Raw genomic sequence first — 24,564 nt, 5'->3', positions numbered from 1 at the left:
TTGTTTTTAAAGACCAACTTCTTTAATGATACATACCAGTGTTATACTAAGCTTATAAAATAAAGTTGTCTGCATGTAAATACAAGAGAAACATTAAGAAATCAATAGTGATCAGGACAGGGATTTCGATTCCTGTACAAATTTAGAAACTCAAGAGAAGATAAATTAACATACATGGCTGTGACAATATGAACATAGGTGTAGTCAACGTGATCCATTTATTGAAAAAAAGAGGGCAGATCAAGGATTAAGATATTAACAGGAGATCCAGTCTTAATGGGATGTGAGAAAGCAAACACCACACGTGGCTACTGAGGCATTTTTCTCAAGTATTGGATTCTTTGGGCAAGTTTGGAACACGGATGATTCCCACTGTCACGATACGGAAATGGAGGTATTGACAGCCTTACCCCAGTACCTCGACATACAACTGGGATAGGACATCCCACTTGTAGTTTGGGGGGCGGTTGAAGAGGGCTACAGGTTGTGAGCACATGAAATACAGGGTTTTAAGAGCCTATTTAGCAGTAGTGAAACTTTTGGTTTTCAACTGTGCCTTCCTAAAACGTCACAGGAGTTGCCAACCATGTTGTCCCACATGTATTGCTTCACAGCTTTATTTCTGCAGTTACAAGCAATTCAAAACTACTGCATGGTTGAGGCAAGCCTCTGAACTTCTTATCAAAGAAGATCTGTCCATCTTCCCGCAAGACAAACAGTATTGCACTTCAAGGTTATATTAACTGAGTTACAGAATCTCTTTAAGGACTGAAGCATTACTTACGCACATCCATGGCGCTTATGTGGCTGCTTAAAGATAAGCAAGAGAAATTAATTTTAAATTAATACTGCAGGGTACTGTGAAGATGACAAAGCATAGGCCCTCTGTGTACTTAGATTTCTAATGCTTAAAAGGTTCTTCCACGACGAGGCTGGTTTGGCACAGCAGCCCCAGCCCTGACCGTACCCTCTCCTCGACTCAGTGGTCCAGGATCCGTAGGTTGCCAGATACGATTTTGTTCTCTAGTAGAGCTCCAGCTGGGATGTCAATCCTGTCACCATGGTTTGCAATGATGATGACTGTTCCCTGGGGTTACAGAAAAGAAAGCAAGTGTTCAGAAACCTGTTACCTGTTGACGTGGAAGGAGGGAAGAGGTTGTCTGGAGGAGCAGTCAGGTGTCAGCTGTACCACAGCCAGAGCCTGAATGCATTTAGTTGTATTGTTTCTGCATGGACCTTTGGGGGTTTTTCCTCCCCAGAACAAAGGTTTTAAACAAGCAGCACTGGAACCTTTATCATTACCATACTAGATCCCATCAGCCTACAAGTAAACTGGTAACTTCTTTGAAGGCATGCTTGCTCTAAGGGCTCTTGTCACGTCTACTTGCCTTGAAGTGGAAAAATGTTACCCCCATCCCCAGGTGTGTCCCAAGAAGGCTCCTGTTCCAGTTGAACAGGAGGGACAGAGGGCCAGCTCAGAGCCTGGAGCCCAAGCCTGTGCCAGGTGATTGCAGCCCCACCTTCACCCCTGGCACCTGCTGAATTGCCTTAGAGAACAGTAGGTGCTGCCAGGACTGGCAAGATCCTAAGGAAGAATTTGAGGGAGAAACTAACTTGCTCAGCTCTATCATTTACTAATAAATTGAGAACCCCAAAATGATGCAAAAGGGCCCGAAAAGGGGTGGTAAGGCCAGCCTGGGAAGGGAGGTAGGACTGAGCCAAAGGACAGAGGTGGCAGCAGTGTTTGAACAGAGATGTGAGGTCTGTGGTGCTTTCAAGGTCCATAAATAAACCTCTCTGCCTGGGCCTGCACAGAGCAGCAGCTCTGGCAGCAACATCTTGCACACCACCACAAGGGTCACTGTCCAGCCATGGCCTCTGCCATCTTTGGGCCAGTTACCCAATTCCCAGGAGTTTTCCTATGGCCTCTGTGTACAGGCAGAGGATCAATTCAGGATCAACAGCCAAGAAGCAGCATCCCCACTGCACACTCACCTTTAATGAAACATTCTTCCCAAATGTAACATCACCTGAAACCGTGAGATGATCCAGCTCCAGCATATCTGGAATACTTTCAAACCTCCGCAGGTAATCCTGAACCTTTTGGAAAGAGGAAATAATAGAGACAGTTTTAAAGCCATCTGTGGATTAAGACAACCGTGAGGGCCTCTTGAATACTCTGCAGGAGCCTTTCCTATAACCTACATCTGAATCAATACAAAAGTTGCTACTTTGTAATTGTGATTTCCATCAGAAACAAGTGTGAGGAACAGCAGGGGGGTTGCCCACCAGCGCTGGGCGAGCTCTGGGGAGCACACACAGCCAGCCCACCTCCCATTGCTCAGCCGAGGGGTATAGGAGCACCCAACAGTAAATATTTGTATTCTCACAGGCTTTACAAAGAGCAAAAGGGAAGGCCCAGGGGGGCAGAGGTAGATAAAGCAAACCTCACTTTCCAGTAATTTATTGCTATGAACTGCATCTTTATTCAAAGAGGTGAACACGAGGTGTCGTGACAGGAGTTTACCTTTGTGAAGGAGCTTCCCAGTTTGACAAGAGGCACTGTTGGGAATTCGCGCTTCTCGCTCATCGTTAGAGACCCTGCGTTAAGGCTGTACAAATTCGACATCACGAGCAAGAGATCCGAGGTGGTCTTCACAGGCAGGAAACGACTTCGAGGTACGTTTATCCCCAGAGAGTTCTCAAAACTCTTGATAGCAGCACCAACTGCAGTCTCCAGCTGGATAACATTCAAGCCTCCATCCAGAGTCTGGAACAGAAAACCCAGGTAACACATGGAGCAGGTCCTGGCACTCAGAACTGGAGCCCAGCATCAGTCAGAGCTCTGCCCTCACCCCCAGACCGGCTCTGTGAAGCAGCAGTGCCTGTTACCCACCCAGAAACAAACAGTTTGTTTGGGTCAGTGTCCTCGAAACCCCTGCCAGCTGATTACCTTTGGGTTAACAATGATCTCCATGTCAATGGCATTTTTCTCTTGCAGCCTTTTAATTGCAGACAGAGCAATCCACAAATTGTTGGTATTGAATATTTTGAATTTTGACACAGACTTGAATTCATCCACATGTGCTTTTGGGACCTGAGCTATCTCCACCAGCCTCAGCTTATTCTCGTACTGCGTCAGCGTGCCACCCTGCAAGGGGCAAATGAGAGGTTTTAAGCCCTGTTCGTGAGAAGCCAGAGAAATCCTCTCCTCAACACAGGCAGATGCACTTGGTCTGGTGGCCAGAGAAACCCAGAGAAAACACCTTTCTTGTTTTTAGTAACCAGCTACCAGGTTACTAATTATAGAGGAGCATGTTTAAATAAGTACACTCAGAACCATCCAATGATCATATTTCAGCTCTCCGAGACAGTTAATTCCTTTAATGAAAGTTGTTGAGAATATCTTGCAAATGCTGCTGTTATCAAAAATCACCGTCAGCAGTACTTTGTTAGATGATGGAGCAAAAGCTAAATTAAATCTAAGTACTCTTAGAGTGCATTGCTGTGCTTTTGTAGGGCTAAGTCAGAGCTTCCCTAATGAATACAGAGAAAATCCAAATCTACATTTTCACATATGAAAGAAGAGAGGCAGAGCACAGTTGCAGGACAAATTACTGCAGGCTACAAGTATTTGATACATGTCATAAACCTCTGAGAAATGTCACTCCTGGACTTTGCACAAAGCCAGGGGTTAGGGCAGGAGCAGATGGGCAGCTGTGCCACACAGAGCTGTGCAATGCAGGGTTGGGAAGTGGCTTAGGCAGTTTTCTGTGAGACACAACTGAAGCTTCTGCCCCTGTGCACGTGACAGTTTTTGGAGAAGGTGCAGAGGTTGTGACCGGCACCCCCCACAAATCACTCGTGCTTCCAGTCCAGCCCAGACTGTCCTTGTCTGCTGCTGCCCAGAACACAGACCAAATCTGTTCCATGAATTAGAACTTCCTAAATTTGCTGATTTTCTGCATCTCAAATTAGATCCCAGCTGATGTGTTAAATGGTGCCTAAAATAGCTATGAGGAGACTGGATGCATGTCTGAATCCATGGATTCAGAGGAGGCTGGAGATGGCCACCAACACACTCAGACTTTCACCCATCTCCCTTTACCTTCACATCCGCCCGGGTTTTGTTTGTGACTTCCATGACGAACTCACAGCGTTTTCCATTGGGTGGGTTCATAAGGTGGTTAAGAATGTAAAGGTCCACAGTGGCACCCAGATTATCTATATTGGACACAAAAATATATTCCTTCCCCTCTGCAATGAGGTTGTCCAGCAGACCAGAGTTGTAGAAGCTGGCGTAGATGTCTCCATGGCCTGGAGGGTACCAGCACTCTGTGTTCTCTCCTGAGTAAGAGACATCCTTGGCTATTGGCAGCAGAGTTTCCTTGTTAATTCTGGGATACCTGTGAGGACAATAGGTCTTGTTACATTCTCACCAGTGTCAGACTAGCACAAAGAAAAAAATGCTACAGAAAGGTGCAACTCCATGGGTTTTTGGAAGCATGCTTTTCCTGAGTACTCTGAACTGGAAGACCCATCCAAATTCTGAGCTGTCACTGAGAAGCTACAGAATGCAATCTATCTACTCAGGGATTTAAAGCCGCAGTTCTCAGACCACACTGCAAACCAACTTTCTTCTGACAGGCAGGTTCACAGCATATCAAACACACCTCTAACCCCAGCAGCCAACTGGATTAGAGTTTGTTCTTCGTAAAGAACCATGGTCTGTCTCCCTCCAGAGCCCAAGGACACTAAAAGCAAATTCAGGAATCAAGTGGCCAGCATCCAGTACACCACTATTTGTACATTCCTTAGAAACTGGGGCCCACAGACCCCCCCCTCAATTTTAATACATTGCCCTTGACTCTACCAAAGACCCTGATGTTTCAGTCTCTCCACGAGGCCCAAAAGAGACCAAACACGGGTACAGAAGACACTGTTGCTACCCCAGCACCTCAAACTGAAGTCCACCCCATTCGGAATATGGAGAAACAAGCTAGTTTTTCTTTCTACCCCAAGTGGAGAAGTCTTTTGATACCTGCTTTGATTAAAAGTATATATCTTCACACGGCTGTGACTGTATTTCTGCAGGATTTTCTTTGTGTCATCGTCTGTGTTGAAGGAATTCATGAGAACCAGAGGGACATCAGTGTTGTAGGATTTGTTTAAATGCTGAGATGGGAAATAAATGGTAAATTCAGCATGTATTATTAGCTTTAACTCCTGACACCTGAGATTTTGGGAGAAAGAAATTAGGTAAAACAGACTGGAAATAATGAATGGGTGAGAGAAAAAAAGAGATGCACTTATGCTGACAGAAAGGATAATATATCAGGTAAAGGAAAATAAATCCCTGTTAGTAGTAAAGATAAGACCCACATTAATTAATCTATCTTTAATTAGTGAACCTTCGTTTTTAAACCTGCCTTGATATCTAAAATCTGAAACCATGATGCCACTAAATGATCATTTTAAGTTACAGCTACTTATGATTACAAAAGGCATGTTTTCCATCAAATTGTTGCAGCCTGTCAAGGTGACATTTCCACACTGTCTCTGCACAGGAAGCACTTCCAAGCCTTCTTGGCAGGCTGAGAGATGGACAGTTGTATCAAGAGCACACAATAAATGAAACATCACCATGTTAATTGTTTGGGAATCTATAGAATGGACCTGAAATACACAAGAGCATTTCCACATCCAAAGGCAAAAAAAAAATCAGAGATCATAGCAGTGTTCCACCAAAAATAGAATGTGCAGGGGGAAAAAAAAAAAAAAAAAAGACACTTGAGTGAGGTTTAAGCTTTGTGTATCAGCTCACCCTCATCTGCTGGAGCGTTTGGGATCATTACACTTTGGTGGAGTCAGAGATTTCCACAGTGATGCTTTGGAGAAAGGGCTGCATCAGTTGGATTTAAATTTGAGTTTTCCATAGAACCATCTAGCACACATGGGAGAGTCACTCCAAACATCACCACACTGAGGCAAAAATTGTTGGCACTCCAGAAACCATGGGCCAGGCACACCCCACTTCCTACTCTAATAACTGTCTTCATTATCTGCTGTAAGATGAACATTCAGCATTAAAAACATAAGCTGAAATGTCCTCTCCCAACACCAGCAGCTGTTACTTTCTTTTGCTCTTCTTTATTCAGAGGAAAATGCCAGCAATCTCTTCCAGCACAAGAGTTTAAATTCATCAAGGAACTTGGAGCTGCTGTGAAAAGCTTTGTTCTAATGCACATTAAAAAAACCCTTTTTTGAAAAGATGAACTTGCAGCTGGAGGAGTCAAGAAACAAGCCCAGGAGTTACCCAGGCCAGACAAGCTCTACAGTGTGACTGCTTGTGTTCCTGGACACAATCCCCCCATCCAGGGCTGGTGTGCACAGGCTGGATCACACTTGTGCTAATACATGTGGGAGACACAGAGTTCAGTCGCTGACTGCATCATCCCTTTCGTGTCTATTCTTCCCAAAGGAATTCTCTGCTTCACCCCAGCACTGTGACCAGACCTCGTCTCCCTCTCCTCTTCCTTTTGGCAAGCCTCCACTTGATCCCTCTTAACAAGTCATGCAGGAGCAGCTCAGTGTGTGTTGCTTCCTCCAACGCAGCGAGAAAAGCTCATCAAAGGTTACCTCAATCTGCTGCACAGTCAGGTCCAGGAAGGTGTTCTCGTTCCGCACCCCGATGAGGCTCTTGGGGCCTTTACAGCCCATGCTTGTGCCCAAGCCACCATTGAGCTTCACAACCACCAGCTTGTTCAAGACAGAAGCAATGTTATCAGGCAGGCCTCTGGCCTTGATCTTCTCATAGGGCTGGATCTGGGAAAACAAACGAACAAAAAAAAGAACCCAAAAAAACCAGCAGTCAGATACGCGGAAAGAAATTGCTTTCTCCTAAAAACTTTCAAAACTTAAAATCTGGCGATAAAACCCACAATTATTCATATGCTTTATGACACTAAAGAACATCTGCAAAATGAGTCTACAATAATTGATTTGTTATGATACAAATAACCCGGTTTGTTACTACAATAACCTCTTTTCTCAGGAGGTTCTAGAGACTTTGTGACACCAGTCACCATTAGCGTCATTCAGAGAAGTCAGGCCAGTTATGCCACTTGTCACAACCCTGTTCCTGCCCTGCAGAAGGGGAGGGGGTTTCCTTGGGAGCCATCTAACTTGCTGGCCCATAAGATGGCCCCTCCCCACCTTCAGTCAGGCCACAATGTAAGAACCAGGCTCTACATGCAAGGCATAGAACTTTCCTTCTCTGAGCAGCTTAAACTTTAAACTCATAGATTTTCTTTTGGTTTTTTTTAGCTCTGAGGTTGTCAAAGGCAACATCCTTGGCAAAATGTTGGTTCTTTAACTCAGTCTAAACTGATTCTTATTCTAACCACCATTCTGATACAATTCATTTCTCCCGACAGCATGATACAGAGTGGAGGAAAGTTCCTAGTTGTTATTCTGCTGTTTTCAGGATGTGTTCATCCAGCTCACAATAAACCTTACAGGAAGTCTTCTACCTCACTGACAGCTGTTTCCTACAGGTTTAAGAACAGAGTTTGGGCTACCTGTGGGGCTAGTGATGGAGAGCAAAATCAGGCTCATAATGACAGTGTGCCTCACATTAGGTACTGCTGTCCCCAAATTCAAAGCACATAAGTCAAAGAAATAATGGTTACAATGCCACAGTAAGAATCATGCCAAAACTGTTAGAGCAGAATCAATACCATTATCCTTTAGCCTGCCCTTCTAGAGATTTTTCTTTTGAAGGAAAGCCATGGTGTTCCAGTGCTGTAGCATTCTAGCTGCTAGAAAATGATTTTAATTCTGATAAGGGGTGTGTAAGATCCACAGCTGGTTTCCAAAAACAAATACATACAGAGGAGTTTTCAGAGCTGTGTTTGCTTTGGGCAAGGGCTGGGGTTCAAAAGGAAATTCACACTGCACTGGAACAAGAGTCCTATTTCTTACTGGGATGTGCGGGGGTAGGGAGGACAGCTTGTGCAATTCCAGCATTCCAGGACACCACTGGCAGCAATTAGGGCAGATCCCTCACATTAGGGAAATGCGCAGAATTTCCTATGGGATCTGGAAAGCTTACAGGATGTAGTTCAAGATAAGATGACTCCATGTGGAGCTCTTGTGGCTCAGACAGAAAGCAGCACTACAATCACTGCCATTTCATGAGGACATAGGCAGGAGCTTCCTCCCAAAGTTCCAGGAACTTTTCAGGAAGAAGAAGTGCACAAAAAGCAGACTCTTGCTGTGCTTTGTCAGCAACAGAGATTGCGTTCAGGGTGAAACGCCCTGAAAAACAACTGCGCTCTCATCAGCAACGAGATGATAAATCCTGGGTTTAATGTCTTGAAGGTCCATCAAGAAACTCAATGAACATTCTGCTACCAGCAGGACCTGCAGAGATTTACACCCAGATTTACTGCCTGCCATCCACTCCAAGGTCAATAACATCCTGCATTAGACTGCACATGGATTAAAAACATTTCATCTTGAGCTTTAGCTGGGTGGGATGTGAGTCACATCCATGATGTTCTGACACTGTCTGAACATCCAAAAAAATTGTCTCAACTTTCAAGTCTCACTATGTTCTTCTTGCATCACTCACAAAGAGCAGAAGGTCTGACACTCAGTTCAGGGCCAAACTGCCTCAAAAATCATTTGCTTTTGCTAAAGTGCCAACTACCTTTTGATGCTTTCACTATCATGCCTGAAACCAGCTTTGCAGAAAGCTCAAAGTCCTGAAGAAGGAAACAGTTCCACCAAGGGCTCAGTTCACTGGATATTGCATCAGTTCACAACAGAAAATCTATGACTCAGCCTCACTAAATATTTCAGTTTCTTCTGGCACAGGCATTGGAAACATCAGCTTGGCAATAAAGCCTCGGGAAGGACTTGAAGGGTCTTTAATTCAGAGAATAACAAATGTCAAAAAGTCAAGTTCCAGCAGGAACGTTGCAGCACCAGGACTGCTGGATGCCAATGCTGTCAATCCTACAGTTCCAGCCATGTGCAGGCACTAATATGCAAAACTACCTCATCACATACAAGCGTACACACAACTGGAGAAGTGCTCCACAGTTATAAATTCTAAGGGTTTGGAACAGTGGGCTTGACAAGTAAGTTCTGATGGGGAAATTCTTCAGGAAAAAACAGGGGCAAGAATGACATCTTACAGATGTATGGCTGCAGTGTTACTTGCTTGAGACACGTCTGGCAGCCCTGGTTTGGGACTGTTCTGACAGACATATGCAGCTTCTTTTGTTTTGCAGCCAATGTCACAGAAGTGATTTCTCGGAACAGTCTGGATGAGACAACGTTGGGAGTTTGACTAACAGATTCCAGAGGCCTACTCCTACTGCAAGGAGGCTTGCAAGAGTTTGTCAGAGACAAGACAAATGAGCATCAGGGCTGTCATCGGGGGTAGACCGGAAAGGAGGACGCCCCTATTAGTTAACATGTACTTACAGTTCAAGGAAATATTTACTCAGCACCAAGGGACAGTTCTAGGAATAGCACCAAAGGAAGAGGTCTCTGCCCTCGTGAGACCCCACCTGCAGTGCTGCACCCAGATCTGGAGTCCTCAGCACAGGAAATCTGTGGACCCGTTAGAGCAGTGCAGAGGAGAGCCACGAAGGTGATCAGAGAGAGAGCACCCCTCCTGTGAGGTCAGGGTGAGAGAGCTGGGGGTGGTCAGCCTGGAGAAGAAGAGGCTTTGGGGAGACCTTCCAGCACCTAGAGGGGGCTTACAGAGGAAGAGGGACTTCTTACACAGGCTGATAGGGAGAGGACAAGGGGAATAGTTTCAAACTACAAGAGGAGAAATTTATATCAGATCTTAGAACGAAGTTCTTTACTCTGAGGGTGGTAAAGCAGAGGAACAGGTCAGCCAGAGAAGCTGTGGCTGCCCCATCCCTGGAGGTGTTCAAGGCCAGGTTGGACAGGGCTTGGAGCAAGCTGGTCTAGTGGAAGGTGTCCCTGCCCATGGCAGGGGGTTGGAACAAGATTTTTAAGGTCCCTTCCAAACCATTCTATGATTCTATGAACCCTTAAAACCTGTTTCCAGAGTTGAAGATTAGGAAGATGTTTTGCTTTTGAGTAAGGGCATAACACTCATTCTTTTCCTTCATGATATAGTTCACTGAGGTGACAAACTGAGCTGCAGACAAGACTGCAACCACTGGGGAAGAAAAAAACAAAGGCTCTAACAGACAAGCTCCTTTCACACTCACATTGCTTCGGATGCTCTCTTTACATCCCAGATGAGGTTTTGCATTGCTGTTCTGAGGTTAACTTGATCACTGCAGTTCTCTCAGAGGCCTCCCAGCAGGACTTTGCTATTGCTTCCAATTCAAACAAACAGATCGCTGTAATCTACATCGAGGGGATTAAGTTACACTTGCCATGTCCACATTCTTTACCTCCTCTCCCTGTTAACTGGCACTCTCAGTGTGCTTTCTTCTCTGGAGACTGTAACAGTAATGGGTCCTAACTATGCGAGCTATCACTGTAAGCCTTTGGACATATGAAAGCAAAGCATCTGGAAGGAAAAAACAAGTCAGAGGTTTACCAATATAGTGTGAAATGGGTTCAATCTTCTGTTACTGTCATCAGTATAAGTTGTTACACTGAAAACATGGAGGTCAGGGAAGAAATCTCCCATTGCAGAGAAAAACAGAGGAATAATACAGAGCAATAATTTGTGTTTCAATTTACTGACAGGAGCTTTTACTTGTCTTCAGGAAGAAGCAGAAGCTACATTAAGAGAACAAATACAACAGATAACACATTAGATGACCTGCAGAAGTCTGACAGAAATTCTGCTTCTGCACAGCACAGTCCCTTAGCACTGGGCAAAAGCCTGAAACACTCTTTCCCACCTAAAAGACAAAGCCTATAAATCCAATGAACTATTCATGAACTTTTTTAAGCTGCTAAATAAATAAGAAAGCAACAAACCTACACTCTGGCAGATTTTTTGTGAGCCTCTGTTTACAGAAACACACGTATGTCTGTGTGTTTATACACACACAGGCACATAGATACCTCAACATATGCTTTTTGCTCTTCTAGGGATCAGCTGAAGATTATACTTGCCAGAATTCCCAGCAGCAAAGCAATTCTCCAAAACAATCACAGGCAAATAAACTCACGCTGCAGAGAATTTGGTGCTTTCTAGGCCACGATCCTTGTAGTGTGAGATTCTCCAGCATACAAGCATCCCACCACCTCAAAAAACAAGGTCATCCCTACAGGCAGTTATAAATCATTTACAAGATTACCAGAAAATAAGTCTTCTATACCAACCTTCATGCTGTTTTAACAAGAACAGGAGGAGAATATGCTCTGAGGTTTTACAGCTAAGAAAAGAAAACTCACTTGGAGCTGAGCAGAAGCACTCAAACAAAATATGCGTTCACAGATGGATACCTGTCCCAAAGAACTCAGTACTGCAGCCCTTCAAAAGTTATCCCCCTTTAAGCCTTCTAAAAGCTCATACTGTTCTTACCCATATTAGCTAGACTAGTAATTCTGAAATTCTGGTCTTTAGGAAATCAGCTTTAATTTAATAATTCCACAAGTCACACTCCTCAGCAAAGAACAATTTGGGATAAGGCCCCTTGAAATGTGTCTTCTGTGAAACCCCTTTCATTTTGCAGAGTATGTCCCTGACACGACTGACATATTAAAAAGGAAGGGGTGGATACAACAGGATAGAGAGATGGAACTATTATGGTCAGCAAAAAGGAGAAAAGAAAAAAATAATCAAGAAATTTAACCTTGCTCTCAGTTTTCCTAAGTGCTTAAACCACCTCCTGTCAGATCAGGAAGCCCAAGTATCCCTAAAGAAAGGGGTATTTACTACACAACGAAGAAGGCATGGAAGGAAGTTTGTTTGCAGATATTTTGCTGTAGCTCTCTTCTGTGGCACTTATCAAGCATGATTACTTGATTTAGAGCTCATGGTAGGAAACAAAATTTCATTTCAGATCATGTATGCATCTCATCAGACCAGAACTGACCTGATTTCACAGAATTCTTACCTTTCTGTCTCTCATCAAAAGTTGCTACATAGCACAGGGCCACACATCAGAATGAGCAGTACAGGCCGTAAGGAAAAAGAGAGATACTCTTTCGAACTCTGCCCTTCTCCATTCAACCCTCTGTGACCTTAAGTTAGACCTTTCTCTTAGGTCTTTTTTTAGCAGCTTGCCATGCCTGGGAATAAACCCCCGGTCTATTTCAGAGCCTTACCACAACCCCCAGGTTGACATCTGCTCCAGATGTCCTACCTGGGTACTTTCAGGCCTTTATAGAACTTATAAGTTTTTCCACTGAAGGTGAACAAAACTTGAAAATTAGACAACAGCTCTTCTTCTCCACAAAGCAGCCATTCACTCTCATCAAATTTCTGTAATTTAATCCCAGGCCTTCTCTTGGCACAGGGAACAGTTTATTCCTTTGATTGTCCTAACTACCTTCTTACATATTTAAAAGACCTATCGCCCCCCCTGAGTCTCAGCCCCCCTACACTGAAAGAAATCCCCTTTTCTTCAGCCTTCCTTGTAAGTCACCTTATCTAGAACTCCAATTTCTCACCCTGGCCTCTTCGTTGAGGGCAGACTTCTCTCCCCCAAAGCAACACTTCATTCAGTGTTACAGTACAGAAAAGAGAGACATCACAAGTTTTTAAAGTTAAAAGAAAACACTCAACCTTGGAAAAACCCTAGACTTGCTCTAAAACAGCATCATTCTTCAACGCTTTATAGAGCAGCCCTGCATCTGTTCTGGAAGTAACTGGACAGCCTGCCTTTCATGGGAAACAGAGCCTCGATTGAGGCACACAGAGAGCCTCAGAGAAACCACAGGCCTGGGAGCCCACAGAACTCCTGCAATATGCCAAGATCACTACGCTGGGAAAAGCAAGAATCTGTAGCACAACTACGCCATTAGTTACACAAGAGTCAAAGGACAGCCTAAGGCCACTGATGAATCAATAAAATGAGGTTAGGTTTAATAGGAAGTATTTATTTCAGTACTAAACAGTGCTGAAAACATACATAGTGCTTTTTCAGCAGCAGCTCAAATTACAGGTTGTAAGTTACAACAACACAGACAACATTAGAAAAATCAGGCTCCATAACTCCCCACAGTCAACTCCTTGTTTCAGATCCCTCACTTTTGCTGAGCTGCTGCAGGTTACAGAAGTTGCTAAATGAGCTCTATTACCCAGCACACTTGCCATATGTCCCTTTCAAATTATTAAACATAAAGGATCACTGGAAACAGTCTCATCTGAGACATGCAACCTTCTTCCATGGGCAGGAGGGAAATGGGAACAACAAGGGTCCTCCCCACTTCCCCTCTAACACAAGTTTACTCCAGAGAAGGTACCAGATGGTGAGGTGGCATCTGTCCCATTTTGTTTCCCTGCTCCCAGAGCTGCTAACAAAATAATACAAAAACTTGACACATATGGTAAGCAGAACCTGATGTTCAGGAACACATACAACATATGTCAACAAATAATTATTTCTCAGTTAGAACCCAAAGTGTTGTCCTACATGGTTTTACAGAACCATGGCAGATAGACCCATTTGATGGGTGAATACATCATTTGACTTAAGTAGCAATTACCAGTTTTACGTTCCTTACAAACTGTCACTTAACCACAACTTACAGAATCTTCTGGAGGTCTCTGAATCTTCCCCCAGTCCACAGATGGTCCCTTTTCTTGTAGGAATCTATGAAACAGCTTCTTAAATCCTTCCAGGTCCTTTTTAGTGTGCTACAAAAAGAAATACATTAGTTAATGCTGGTATTTAATGCACACCTACTCAATCACAGAAGCATTTCTACAAATTGAGGTACAGTCTACTCATGAGAGTAATTTCATTAGCACTGAAACAGACATGCTAAACTTTAGGTAAAACTCCAGAAGTTACCAAAAGCTCATTTTCACTAAAACTCAAGAGTACAAAACCAACTTGGATACCTATACAAGTCTTTTGTCAAAATCATAACCATTACAATTTGGCCCCACATTTAAGAAAACAGCTTTACCCTCCCTTTCTGTAATCCAGTGAAGATTACACAGAACCTTTAATAACTAAAGATGATTAAACACTTAATAACTCCGTCACCCAGTCTAGAGGGAACTGAAAGTCTCCTAACTGACATTGTATCCAGCCTACTCTTCCACACAGGATCAGAGCACATCCCAAAAATAAAGACCTGGAAATCCGTGATTTATCTTCTTGTCTGAGATTTGCCTCAATGTGCTGCATCCCATTTCTCATGCTCTGAGTAGCTCCCACTCCGTGCTCCTTACCTCTATCTCATTTGAATGTGCGGTTGCAAGTATCTTATCAAGTTCTACTTTCATTGAATACTCCAGCTCTTGCCGAATGACTTCCTGAAACTGTGAGGAGCCAGCTTGAGACATTGCTTTGCTGAAATCTTGAATTTAAGAAAAAAAAAAATTAGGAAAAAAAAAAAAAACCAAAACAACTAGCTTATTTAGACTACAAATAGCCTTCAATTTTCTTTAAGAGTGATAAACTCATAAAATCTAGTCTTATCACCATACTAGCATTCCAGGAATCAAAAGTTTTTGTTCCTAGTTACTTGGGAACAGATCTTAAACTGGACCCAAAGAATAATGGCCCTTCTTTCAAAACTCAAAAGAACCCCAAAGGGCCAATGGTCCATCTCACGAAGTATCCGAAAATCTGCAGCACTGCACTTTTTTGCTAGAGAAATCACATCCTACTGCATCAACACACTTTAGCAAGTAGAAGTGTGAAAAAGAAGAATTTTCTTAGTGAAAAGTTATGTAGAACATTGTGATTGAAGGTATCCTTCTGTTCCACAAGCAAATAAAAACATATGCTTTAATTATTTATACAGTGCACTTTCACAGGATCTTCTGTTTGTTCCAGTAAACATTCCCTTACTTTGTCATGAGTATTTTCACACTACAGCATGCATTTCAGTTACTAAGCAACCTAGAAAATTGGGCTGTCTATCACTTCAGCATTTGTTTTGTTTTTGAAAGTGATAAACTCCACAAACGTGAAAAAGAGTAAATACACAAATATTCTATAAAGTCCACCCTGCAGAAAGAACCAGGAGAGAACACGACTGTATTTTCCAACAGAAAGCATTGGAAGTGAGTGTATTCTCAAAAGACATTCTGAGTATGTTCTCTGAAGACCTCAGTTAATTTAATTTCTGCTAAATCCCTTAAGTGATCACTTCCCCGTAACACATAGAGTGATGTATTGCCAAATATAGCTGGATTTTAGAAACACCCTTAATACTAGTGCAAAAAAGGGACAGGAGGGAACTTTACAAGTGAACAGAGTGACACTGACAGAAAACATTGCTAGAAGAGGAACCTGCATTTAAAGTCTACTTACTGAGAACATGTATTAAAAGGCTCTTCTATTGAGAATGTCTAAGAAAGCCAAAGACGGTTCATTTCAATGCAATTTTGATTTTATTTTATTTTTCTAAGCAAAGTATTCCACAGCCTCAGCCTCAGTGACAGTATCTAATCCTTGCTTTGAAGCCCACAGAAGCCATTTTCCTGACTGCACTGTTTTGCAGGTAGGGGAGGGAGAGAGGAAAAAAAAAAAAAAAAAAGACAGACAAGTGCTGCAGTGCACATAGTATGTGTGGTGCAACACGGGAAAACACCAGCTCAAGATGAACAGTACACTGAACAATAGGTCCTTTTTTAAATCAAATGCTTCATTTAGTAGTAAAAGCAGGTAAGAGTTGAAAGCCTGTTAGGCGTATCTTTCCGGGTCAAATGTGTGACAACACAGACAGCTCTCCACCAGGAAGCACTTCTTCCTACAGAAAAACAAGGAGGTCTGTACCAGCTTCATGCTTAATCCCAAACTGCTACAAATACTCCTTTCATTCCCGCCCTTTGGGGTGATGCATTCCGAAACAACTGCGAGGAGATGCTTTCACATGTTTCTAATCCTCCCTGCAACGTGTTATAATAGCCCCCTTCTGTTACAGCAACAACAGTGGCCATTTCTCACCGCTCGCCGGCCTGTAAAACATCTGAACCTCCCCGTGTGATGCAACACATCTCTGAGGAACTCTGCACATCCCGAGTCTCAGCAGAGACCTTCAGCTGTGCTGTGGAGCACGCTGGGGCTGAGGGAGGCACAGCCAGCTTCCCCGGACTGCCATGTAAGTAGGAAATGCTTGTTCTGCTCTTATTAGCCAAAAGACTTGTATCTACCAGAAAAAAAGGCACTTAAGAGACTAAGTAACACCACAAACAAATCGAGAAAAAAAGGCATCATAAAAGCAAATATATGGCAATGTCCTAGTTTAGGGGTTTGGGTTTTTTTCTGTAATACTCTAAAATTCTCCATAAACTGAATGTGCAAATGCTAAACACATTTGATCACCAATACCCTCGCAGGAAAGCAAAGCAGACCTGTTGCTTCTTCCAACATCAGGCACACAGAGCAGCAGCTGGATGGGACAGCTCTTGCCGAACCTCAGCCTGCCAAAGCTGCCAGTGCCGTACCCTTCATCAGCAACAGGGGGTATTTAGGCTTCCCATTTAACAACTACTGCAACCCCTCGGCCGCATCCAGACCCAATGTGTCAGGTCACGGTTGCTTGGGAAGAGCATTGTTAGTGCTATTAGCCCAATTATTATTATTTCGGGGAAAGAGAGAGGAAGAACACGGCTGGAGTCGGTAAAAACATGTCTGGTGCAAGAAAAGTATCTATTCTGCATAGGTAAGAATGTGAATACTGTAACTAAGAATCAAGAGAAACAGCAAGTGAAAGCTCTTCTGCTCTTAACATGCCACTGAGAGGCAGAGGCTTTGAGCACGTATCTTGAGGGATGACCACCAGGACCTGGCCTGCACTCTCTAGTGTCTCCCCAAAGCAGTATCGGTCCATGATACGAGTGAACACAGCACCAGTTGTTCCTGCTGCCCCTCAGAGTTTTTGGGAAGGAGCTGGTATTACACATCTCAGCCTATGGCTGGCAGAAAGACAACTGCAGTCCTTCAACACAAACTACAGCTGAATTTAACAGCCTGGGTGAAGATTGATTTCCCTTTTCAACCTAGCAGCAACAAGGAAGTTGAAAGGCGAGTGCAACTGCATATCTGAAAGCAGTTCTTTCCTGCAGGCAACTAAAATTTCCTACAGCCGTAATGAAAAGTAGTTACTGTGCCTCTAAAAATCACGTGGGAGGCTGGGGTGCTGGATAATTGCAGGAAGATATTTCCAAGGACACACAGGGCCATAAAATCCCAAATTATTTTTAAAAAGAAATGCCTCTTCCAAGCTATTTCACAACCAGTGCCTCATATTTCAGCCTAAACCCACTTTTATGAAACCAGTGCTCTTGAACGCTCATCAGACGTAAGAAAAAGGGTGGGATAAGGTAGTGGAAGACACTTTGGGGACCTGCCCACACAGGAAATGAGCACAGACCAGAAGAGCATGACTAAATAGTTGAGACTTCAGAGAACACTGGGCTTTGCAAAAATGACCACAGAGGGTATCTTACTTTAATGTCTTTGGTAGAAAGTGTTCTCCCAAGTAGCAGAGACAGGACGGCACTTCAGTCAAGTTCATGCTGGTGTTTGAGGCGTAGAGAATTTCACTCCAACCCTCCTGCCCCCACCCACTGTTATTTCTAACAGGCTTTTGTGCTCTGCTCTGACTGCTAACCTGGCCCCTGCCCTCACAGCACAAGCTACAGCACACGGAAAAGTATTGGCAGGTTTATGATGCCTAATTTTATAGCTGACATGTGAAAAAGCAAAATGTGATATATCAGAGCAAGCTAATAGAAAGGAGGACTTTGTACACTACCAGAAACAATGTAAGGGGCAGATCTCCTCAGGAAAACTGCACAAGAACAGAACAGTGGAGAACTCTTACTTAGGGACTTGCACGTATTTCCTTTCTGCTGTCCTTCCTCTTATTCTACATTAAAAGCAGAGAAAATGTTAAGATTAATTTTGTTCATTAATCCACTCAGAAGAGAAGTTTACTGCCTTGGTACTCAGTGTACAAGGAGGCAGCACAGGAGGGAGTTGTGGGACAAGCCAAGCAAGAACTTCTCTCATGAAAAAGTAGGGAATCTCTAGGGCTGAGGGCTATGGATCGTGATTACTTTTGCAATCCAAGTAAGTATACAGAAAGACCTACAGCAGAAAATTATTTAGGTCTCCCTGGAGCCAGACTAATGCATAAAAACCTAGAAGGGCGGCCAGTAAGTTACAACATGTAGCTAAACTTTAAATGCTCTACCCTTGAACTCTGTGCTCAGGGTACAGAGTGAATGCCTTAACTTCCAGCAGTTCCTCTTAAAGTTCAAGGCAATTTTTATCTCTGGCAGGGATAAAAGTCTCTTTAAATATCCACACTATAATGCACAATGCTAACGAATACTACTTTGAATTTTAGAAGTGAACATACCCACTCAGCCTCTACAAACATTTTCCTACTACTAGAGGCAAAATTTGCCAACACGCATCGGACTGAAGCATCCGTGAAGTGAAATCTTTATGCTCTGACTCTTCCTGATGGATGAGCACGTTAGCCTGAGCTAACTGAGAAATTTGCAACCCAGGAAGCTGTTCTTGCCAGCTGCACACACCAAGAGTTTAGGTGTTACAGTCAGACACAGCTGAATTTCCTGGTTTAGCAGATGATCCTCATGCTAAAATATCACTTGACATGACAATACGTTTCAGTACTACTGGCCTGACAAAAGAGTATCTAAACGGCGGATGGTTTTTGGGGGTTTTTTTAAGGCTTTCAGGATTGTCAAATCTCTGGTAGTATTTTAAAAACCAATTATGACCTTCACATAGGTTTCTACAGCCTTCAGTTTCAGAAATAACAGCACTTCTCTGCAAGATGGCTACCTTCAACAGAGAGAGATAAGCCAATTCCATTTTAAAAGAACAATTGCCAATATATTTTCCTAATAAATTTCACAAGGGCTTATCTTGGTAACTTTCAGAGTGGCTGGTTGAGCAACATGCTGGAAACACCTTCTTCCTCCAGCCGCCTGGTTCCTGCCCAGGTGTCACGGGACATTTGTAGACAGGTGATGCCTTTACACAGCCAGCATTGTCCAGTCCTGGACATCCACTGTGTGAGGGACAGTGATTTCCCAAAGGCTGCCAAGGCCTTCAGTTGCCTGCAATACCCAAGTTTGTATAGCAAACGACCTACTCGTGTTCCTTCTGCAGGCAGCATTACATTTGTTGATAGGCCTGAGTGGATTTATATTAAGGAACCCTATACAAAAAGCACACCCGCACCATTAGGAATATCGGAAAACAGGGAAAGAAAACTGCAACGGCAATGCACCAAAGTAATTTTTCTTCCCAAAATGACCTCTTGTGGGCTGGTTCCCTGTTTTGCAGAGAATCCGAAACTCAGACCACGTACACACAAACGCTCACACATGCGGAGAGTAAAGGAGAGCGCCGGAGCCTACCGGGATCAGAAAACGCCAAAACACACTCAAGCCTCAAAAAAAAAAAAAAAACCAAAAAAAAAAAAAAAAAAACCACACGAAAAAAACACAACACCCAAAAAAGAAGAAGAAAAGAAGAGAAAGAAAAAAAAAAGAAAAAAGCGAAGACGTTCGACCTCGGAATCCATCCTCCCGCAACTTTACCAGATGGCTTAGCGGAGAGGGCAGATTTGTGCTGGCGAGGTCCCGCAGGATCCCCCAGCCCCTGTCCGTGCACAGCGCTGGGCGCAGCCCCGCCGCCCGGTCCCGCCGTGCGCCCGCAGAGCCGAACCGGGCCGGGCAGAGCCGAGCCCGGCCGGCCCCGCCGCCGGATCACGGACAGGGCTCCGGGGCAGCCCGGGCACATCGCAGCCCAGCTGCTACCCCCGAGCCACCGGGAGCGCGGACCCAAAACACAGCGCAGCCCCGCGTACGCACGGCGGAGGAGCCGAGAAAAACAAAGCGCGTCACCTTACCTTTCACGAGAGCCGACATTTTCGCGCTTTAATAAATAAACACTTGGGTAAACACAGAGTGCCCCGCTCGGGGGGTTCCGCCCCGCGGCGGGCAGCGAAGGACCGGAGCGCGGCTGCCGCCCCTGCGGAGGCTGCGACGGGAGAGGCGGCGACCCCGGCCTCGCTGGCAGCTCCCGCCCGCCCGCCGCGCTGCCCCTCCGCCGAGCAGTCCCTCCCGGGCCGGCGGGCGGGCGGCGAACCCCGAGCAATTTAAATTTCATCAATGGAAGAGGCGGACCCGCCGCGCCCCGGGTTTCGCCACCCCCGACCCTCCCCTCCCCTCCCCGCCGGGCCGGGCCGCCCGCCTCCCCGGGGAGCTCCCGGCGCGGCTCCTCCCCGCTCCGGGACGCGATGGGACGGGACGGGACAGGCCGGGCCGGGCCGGGCCGGCGCGGCCGCCCCGCGCTCCGCCCGCCCCGCGCGGCCGCCAGTCCGGGGGCGGCCCCGTCCCACCTCCGCCCCGGGCCGCGCCGCGCCGCGGGGCCCCCCCCCCGCCCGGGCCGGGCGGTGCCGGCGGCGGCCGCGCCGAACCCACCTCGTCCTGCGGCACCGCGGGCGGGGGGCGGGGACCCGCGTGCCGCGCGCGCCCCCGCCCACCCCCTCCCCCCGCGGCGGGGGCGGGGCCCGCGCCCATCCCGGCGGGCCCCTCGCGCGCGCCGCCGCCGGAAGTGGGCGGGGCCCGGGAGCCCCCCCGGCCGCGAGCGGCGGGCGCGGGAAGCGGGGCGGGAGCGGGGCGGGAACGGGGCGGGAGCGGGGCGGGAACGGCGGGACGCGGGGCCGGCGGAGGGCCCGGGGCGCGCCCTTGAGCGGCGGCTGAGCGTGCTTCGGGCGCAGAGAAGGAGGCTCCGGGGGAACTTCTCGCTCCACAACTCCCTGACAGGAGGCTGTAGCCGGGTGGGACTCGGCCTCTTCTCCCAGGCAAACAGCGGCAGGATGAGAGGATATGGCCTCGAGCTGCGCCAGAGGAGGTGTAGGTTGGGCATTAGGAAGAATTTCTTCACAGAAAGCGTGGTTTGACATTGGAATGGGCTGCCCAGGGAGGTGGTGGAGTCACCGCCCCTGGAGGTGTCTGAGGGAAGACCGGACGTGGCACTCACTCAGTGCCGGGGTCTGACTGACACCGCGGTGTTGGGTCACGGGTTGGACTCGATGACCTCAGAGGTCTTTTCCAACCTGATTGATTCTGTGATTCTGTTAAGTATATCTGATTTTGGAGTGTACCATGAGTTAAAGCATCTCCACCCGTGGCTTTCCATCCCGGGTTCACGGCCACATTCAGTGCTGGGGAGGTGCCGTGCTGGTGCAGCGCCCCTGGCAAGCACACAGGTGCCAGGGGCCAAGCGTCGCTCCTGAGCTAGGCTGTGATTTCCCTCTTTGTCAAATATTTTCCCTAATTTTGTCTGCAGACACTTCCCAGCAGTGCTTTGGCTTCCCTCTGCACTGTGGTGACACCCAGTTATGGTAGAAACCCCCTGCATGCCATAAATACCCCCAGCACCCTCCAGGTAAATCACCACCCTGGTTTTTACCTTCTCATTTTTCTAAAATCAGCTCTATATGGCCTTTCAATATATGCTTGTATGTAAAATCATATGTAATACATCACTGAATCCTTATATCCACAGAGAGTCAAACTGCAGACCACACCAGTGCCCTGTTACCATGAGGAGAGAGGTGTGGGAATTGGCAGGGTGCTGCTGAATTCCAGTTTCAAGGGGTAGATGGGTGCAGCCTTGCCTGAGATGGGCAGGGTGGTCTTCATCTCTGCTGGCTGAAGCTCCCTGTAAGTTCTCTGGGATAAACCAGGCAACCCCCAGGATGAGCCAGTCCATTTGGGGGTGGGATGGCTCACCTCTGCATCTGCCAGTTTCTTGGCTTTTAAGAAAACCAAAAATGCAAAGACCCTGTGAATTTTACATCCCAATCCACTGGACCTGGGAGCATCCCTTTTCATTTTGTACTACTAGACAGTACAGGGCTCACTGCATTCTACCTTCTTGACATCAGGGAAGATGGTCCTCTTTCTGCCCCGAATCCACCAGGAAAAAGTCCTGGATTCACTCCAGAACTTCAGCAAAATCCTGATCCTTTTCTCTAGACAGTGATGGGACCTTGCTGTTACCTCAAATGCAAGAGCAGCCCCACTTGCATTAAGGGGTGCATAAGGCATAACTTACAGGGTAATGAGCAGAGAGAACTTTTTATCTGCCAGCAATAAAACTAATTCCAGTGACCTGTCTCACTGTGGTGGAACCAGGGGAAAGCCCTCCCTCCTTCACTGCGTTTTATGGAAGGAGGGGAACAGTCAAGACTGAGCACTGATGGTGTCAGTCAGTGTCACTGAGGGTGGGGGTAACCAGAACCAATCCGTCCAAAACCAGCAAAGTTTGGTAAAGCTCTTGAGCTCGATTAAACTCAGGGAGAGGTTTATCTCACAGGACACGAGCAAGCTGCTCGTGCAGCCTCCTGGTGCTGCTCCCGAAATGCCAGCCGGGGATGTGCAGGGAGCAGTGTCCTGGCAGCCCATCCACCTGCACCAGCATTTCGGGTTAAGTAGACACAGGAACACCAAAGAGAGGTCTAAATGCCCCAAATGAAAAAGAAGCTTTTGCTTCCCCTGTGCATGATGTCACCACCTCAGCCAGGGCATTCAGCATCTTCCAGGAACATGGGGCTGCATCACAAAGGAACAATGGGATAGAGGCACCGAACCCAAACTACTGCCTGGTTTTATGCCTCATAAATAAGCTGCCTCATAAATAAGCCTCGTAAATTAAATAAATAAATGCATTAGTTGTGATTTCCTTTGGTTTCATCAACTGAGAAGCTTACACCAGTGTAAGATGCTGCCAAAAGTACTGGTCCTGTCCCCCCCCCTTACTTGAACCCTTCTCCCCATTCCAGTTTTGGCTCAGCACTGGCAGTTTTTGGCTGGGAGAGTTGTCTTTTGGATGGGCTCATTCCTGGCTTGCAAGTGGCCGGTGACAAGGGGAGGTCGTAAAGCCCTTCTGAATACCCAGCATCACCCTTTCATCTCATTTATTTCTTCCTTAGCTCTCATTAAGTTTCCCACTGAGGACATTTATTTTTCCTCTCTCCTCTGTTTTTCATCCACTTCATTTATTACCTATGAACTGACTTGTTTGAGCTGAGCAGGGTCAGCAGATAATGAAAATCTGGGTGTTTATGGGGAAAAGACAGTGCAAATGCCAAGGAAGTATGGTTGTGAGGCAGTTGGAAAGCCAAGGTGTGAACATTTTAATTTACTGTCTAGGGAAGAATTAAAAAAAATTTGTTGTTGATGTCCAGATAGTATAAATAGTAACACAACTGCTTTATGGCCATTTCTTTGTCAATTATATATATTTAATAGTAATATATACTATAAATAGACATGTATGTATAATACACATATGATATCAGTACATAGTACATATACATAATATACAATATTGTGACATGTATATGTGTAATAATAAATATGTAATAATATGCATATATATAATATGTATAAATGATTTCTATCTCTTATGTCTATTATATACATATATTTTTCTATATTATATAAATACATATTTACAACTTTATCTACAATATAAGTCCAGGAATTTATATTACATGCATATAATTCCAGATGCATCCAGGCATCCAGCAAAGTAGGCATGATGCACACATGGATCCCCAAGGATGTCTGTGCGTGTATATAATATAAATATTTATTACTTATAGATTTATATATTTTTAATATATTTATATACATTTATATTATGGATGTATGTATTTACACAGTCTGTAAAACCTGTATAATATATATAGTTATATATTGTCATTTTTCTTTCCATTTTTTCTTTTTTAAATCTGAATTTTGGCCGAAAAAGACAGTGAGTGACTGGCAGCTGTAAAAGGCCACCTCTGGGCCCCCTTGGGTGGGGCACACGGGCCACGGTGCACCTGAGCTCCGCCGCCTCCTGTTTGCCCAGCGAGTGCAGCAGCCGCCCGACGCATTCCCGGTTGCTCAGGAGCTTTGTTTCCTGACCAACACCCATTTGCAGTATTTCCCAGACGAGCGGAGGCTCATCAGCGAGCACCATCGCTCCCACTCCCTCTTCTCCTTCCAGCTGCCCCTGTGGGCTGGGGAGCAGCCGAGTTCAAGCAATCCGTGCTCGGCCATCAGCTGGGGAGGACGTAAAGCATTAACGAGTTTAATAGCACCAAACAGATCACAGGTTTCAAAGTGCATCGTTAAAAAATATCCCTGCGGCACCAGTCTGTGATACCCCAGGGCTTCAACGTGGGGTGCAGAAACCTGTGCCTGCCTTCTTCTGAAATCCTTCCCAAGTGTTTAAAAAGGTATAACAATCCACTTTTTTTTTTCTTCTTTTTTTTTTTTTTTAAACAGAGTCCTCCCTGCCCTTGCCGTGCTCACACAGCCATTGTTCAACTCCACCTGCTTCAATGCTGGAACAAAATAAAATTAAATTCTTAAATTAA

At 45.5% G+C, this 24,564-nt stretch overlaps 1 protein-coding gene and 1 long non-coding RNA gene across 4 annotated transcripts; one reads left to right on the top strand and one right to left on the bottom strand.

Moving 5' to 3' along the window:
• On the bottom strand, window positions 1–20,644 carry UGP2 (UDP-glucose pyrophosphorylase 2). 2 transcript variants are annotated; one of them, XM_048299908.1, is made up of 10 exons: window positions 20,609–20,644; window positions 14,360–14,487; window positions 13,709–13,816; window positions 6,640–6,825; window positions 5,042–5,175; window positions 4,109–4,406; window positions 2,954–3,151; window positions 2,528–2,770; window positions 1,996–2,100; window positions 1–1,087 (listed from the first exon to the last, which is right to left on the bottom strand). In XM_048299908.1, exons 2-10 carry the CDS (start codon window positions 14,471–14,473, stop codon window positions 980–982), a joined length of 1,494 nt encoding a protein of 497 aa, XP_048155865.1. In that variant the 5' UTR covers window positions 14,474–14,487; window positions 20,609–20,644; the 3' UTR covers window positions 1–979. The 2 variants fall into 2 exon arrangements, with proteins under 2 accessions (XP_048155865.1, XP_048155863.1); XM_048299906.1 differs by lacking the exon at window positions 20,609–20,644 and adding an exon at window positions 20,035–20,240.
• A 197-nt stretch (window positions 20,645–20,841) lies between these two features.
• On the top strand, window positions 20,842–24,564 carry LOC125324228. 2 transcript variants are annotated; one of them, XR_007202876.1, is made up of 2 exons: window positions 20,842–21,578; window positions 24,473–24,564. It is a non-coding gene; the product is annotated as an uncharacterized LOC125324228 (long non-coding RNA). The 2 variants fall into 2 exon arrangements; XR_007202875.1 differs by having other exon boundaries at window positions 20,842–21,856.

The sequence above is a fragment of the Corvus hawaiiensis genome, chromosome 3 (assembly GCF_020740725.1).
Source record: "Corvus hawaiiensis isolate bCorHaw1 chromosome 3, bCorHaw1.pri.cur, whole genome shotgun sequence".
In the NCBI taxonomy this organism is placed as follows: domain Eukaryota; kingdom Metazoa; phylum Chordata; class Aves; order Passeriformes; family Corvidae; genus Corvus; species Corvus hawaiiensis.
The sequence above is the reverse complement of the archived record's forward strand: the minus strand, read 5'-3'. Positions and strand labels throughout refer to the sequence as shown.

Excerpts from the sequence above, each read along its gene's own strand:
- UGP2 (XM_048299906.1), bottom strand. Across the intron at positions 2,771-2,953 it reads AGATCATTGTTAACCCAAAG|ACTCTGGATGGAGGCTTGAA; the intron begins GTAATCAGCTGG and ends TTTCTGTTCCAG. Across the intron at positions 1,088-1,995 it reads GGAAGAATGTTTCATTAAAG|GGAACAGTCATCATCATTGC; the intron begins GTGAGTGTGCAG and ends CTGTAACCCCAG.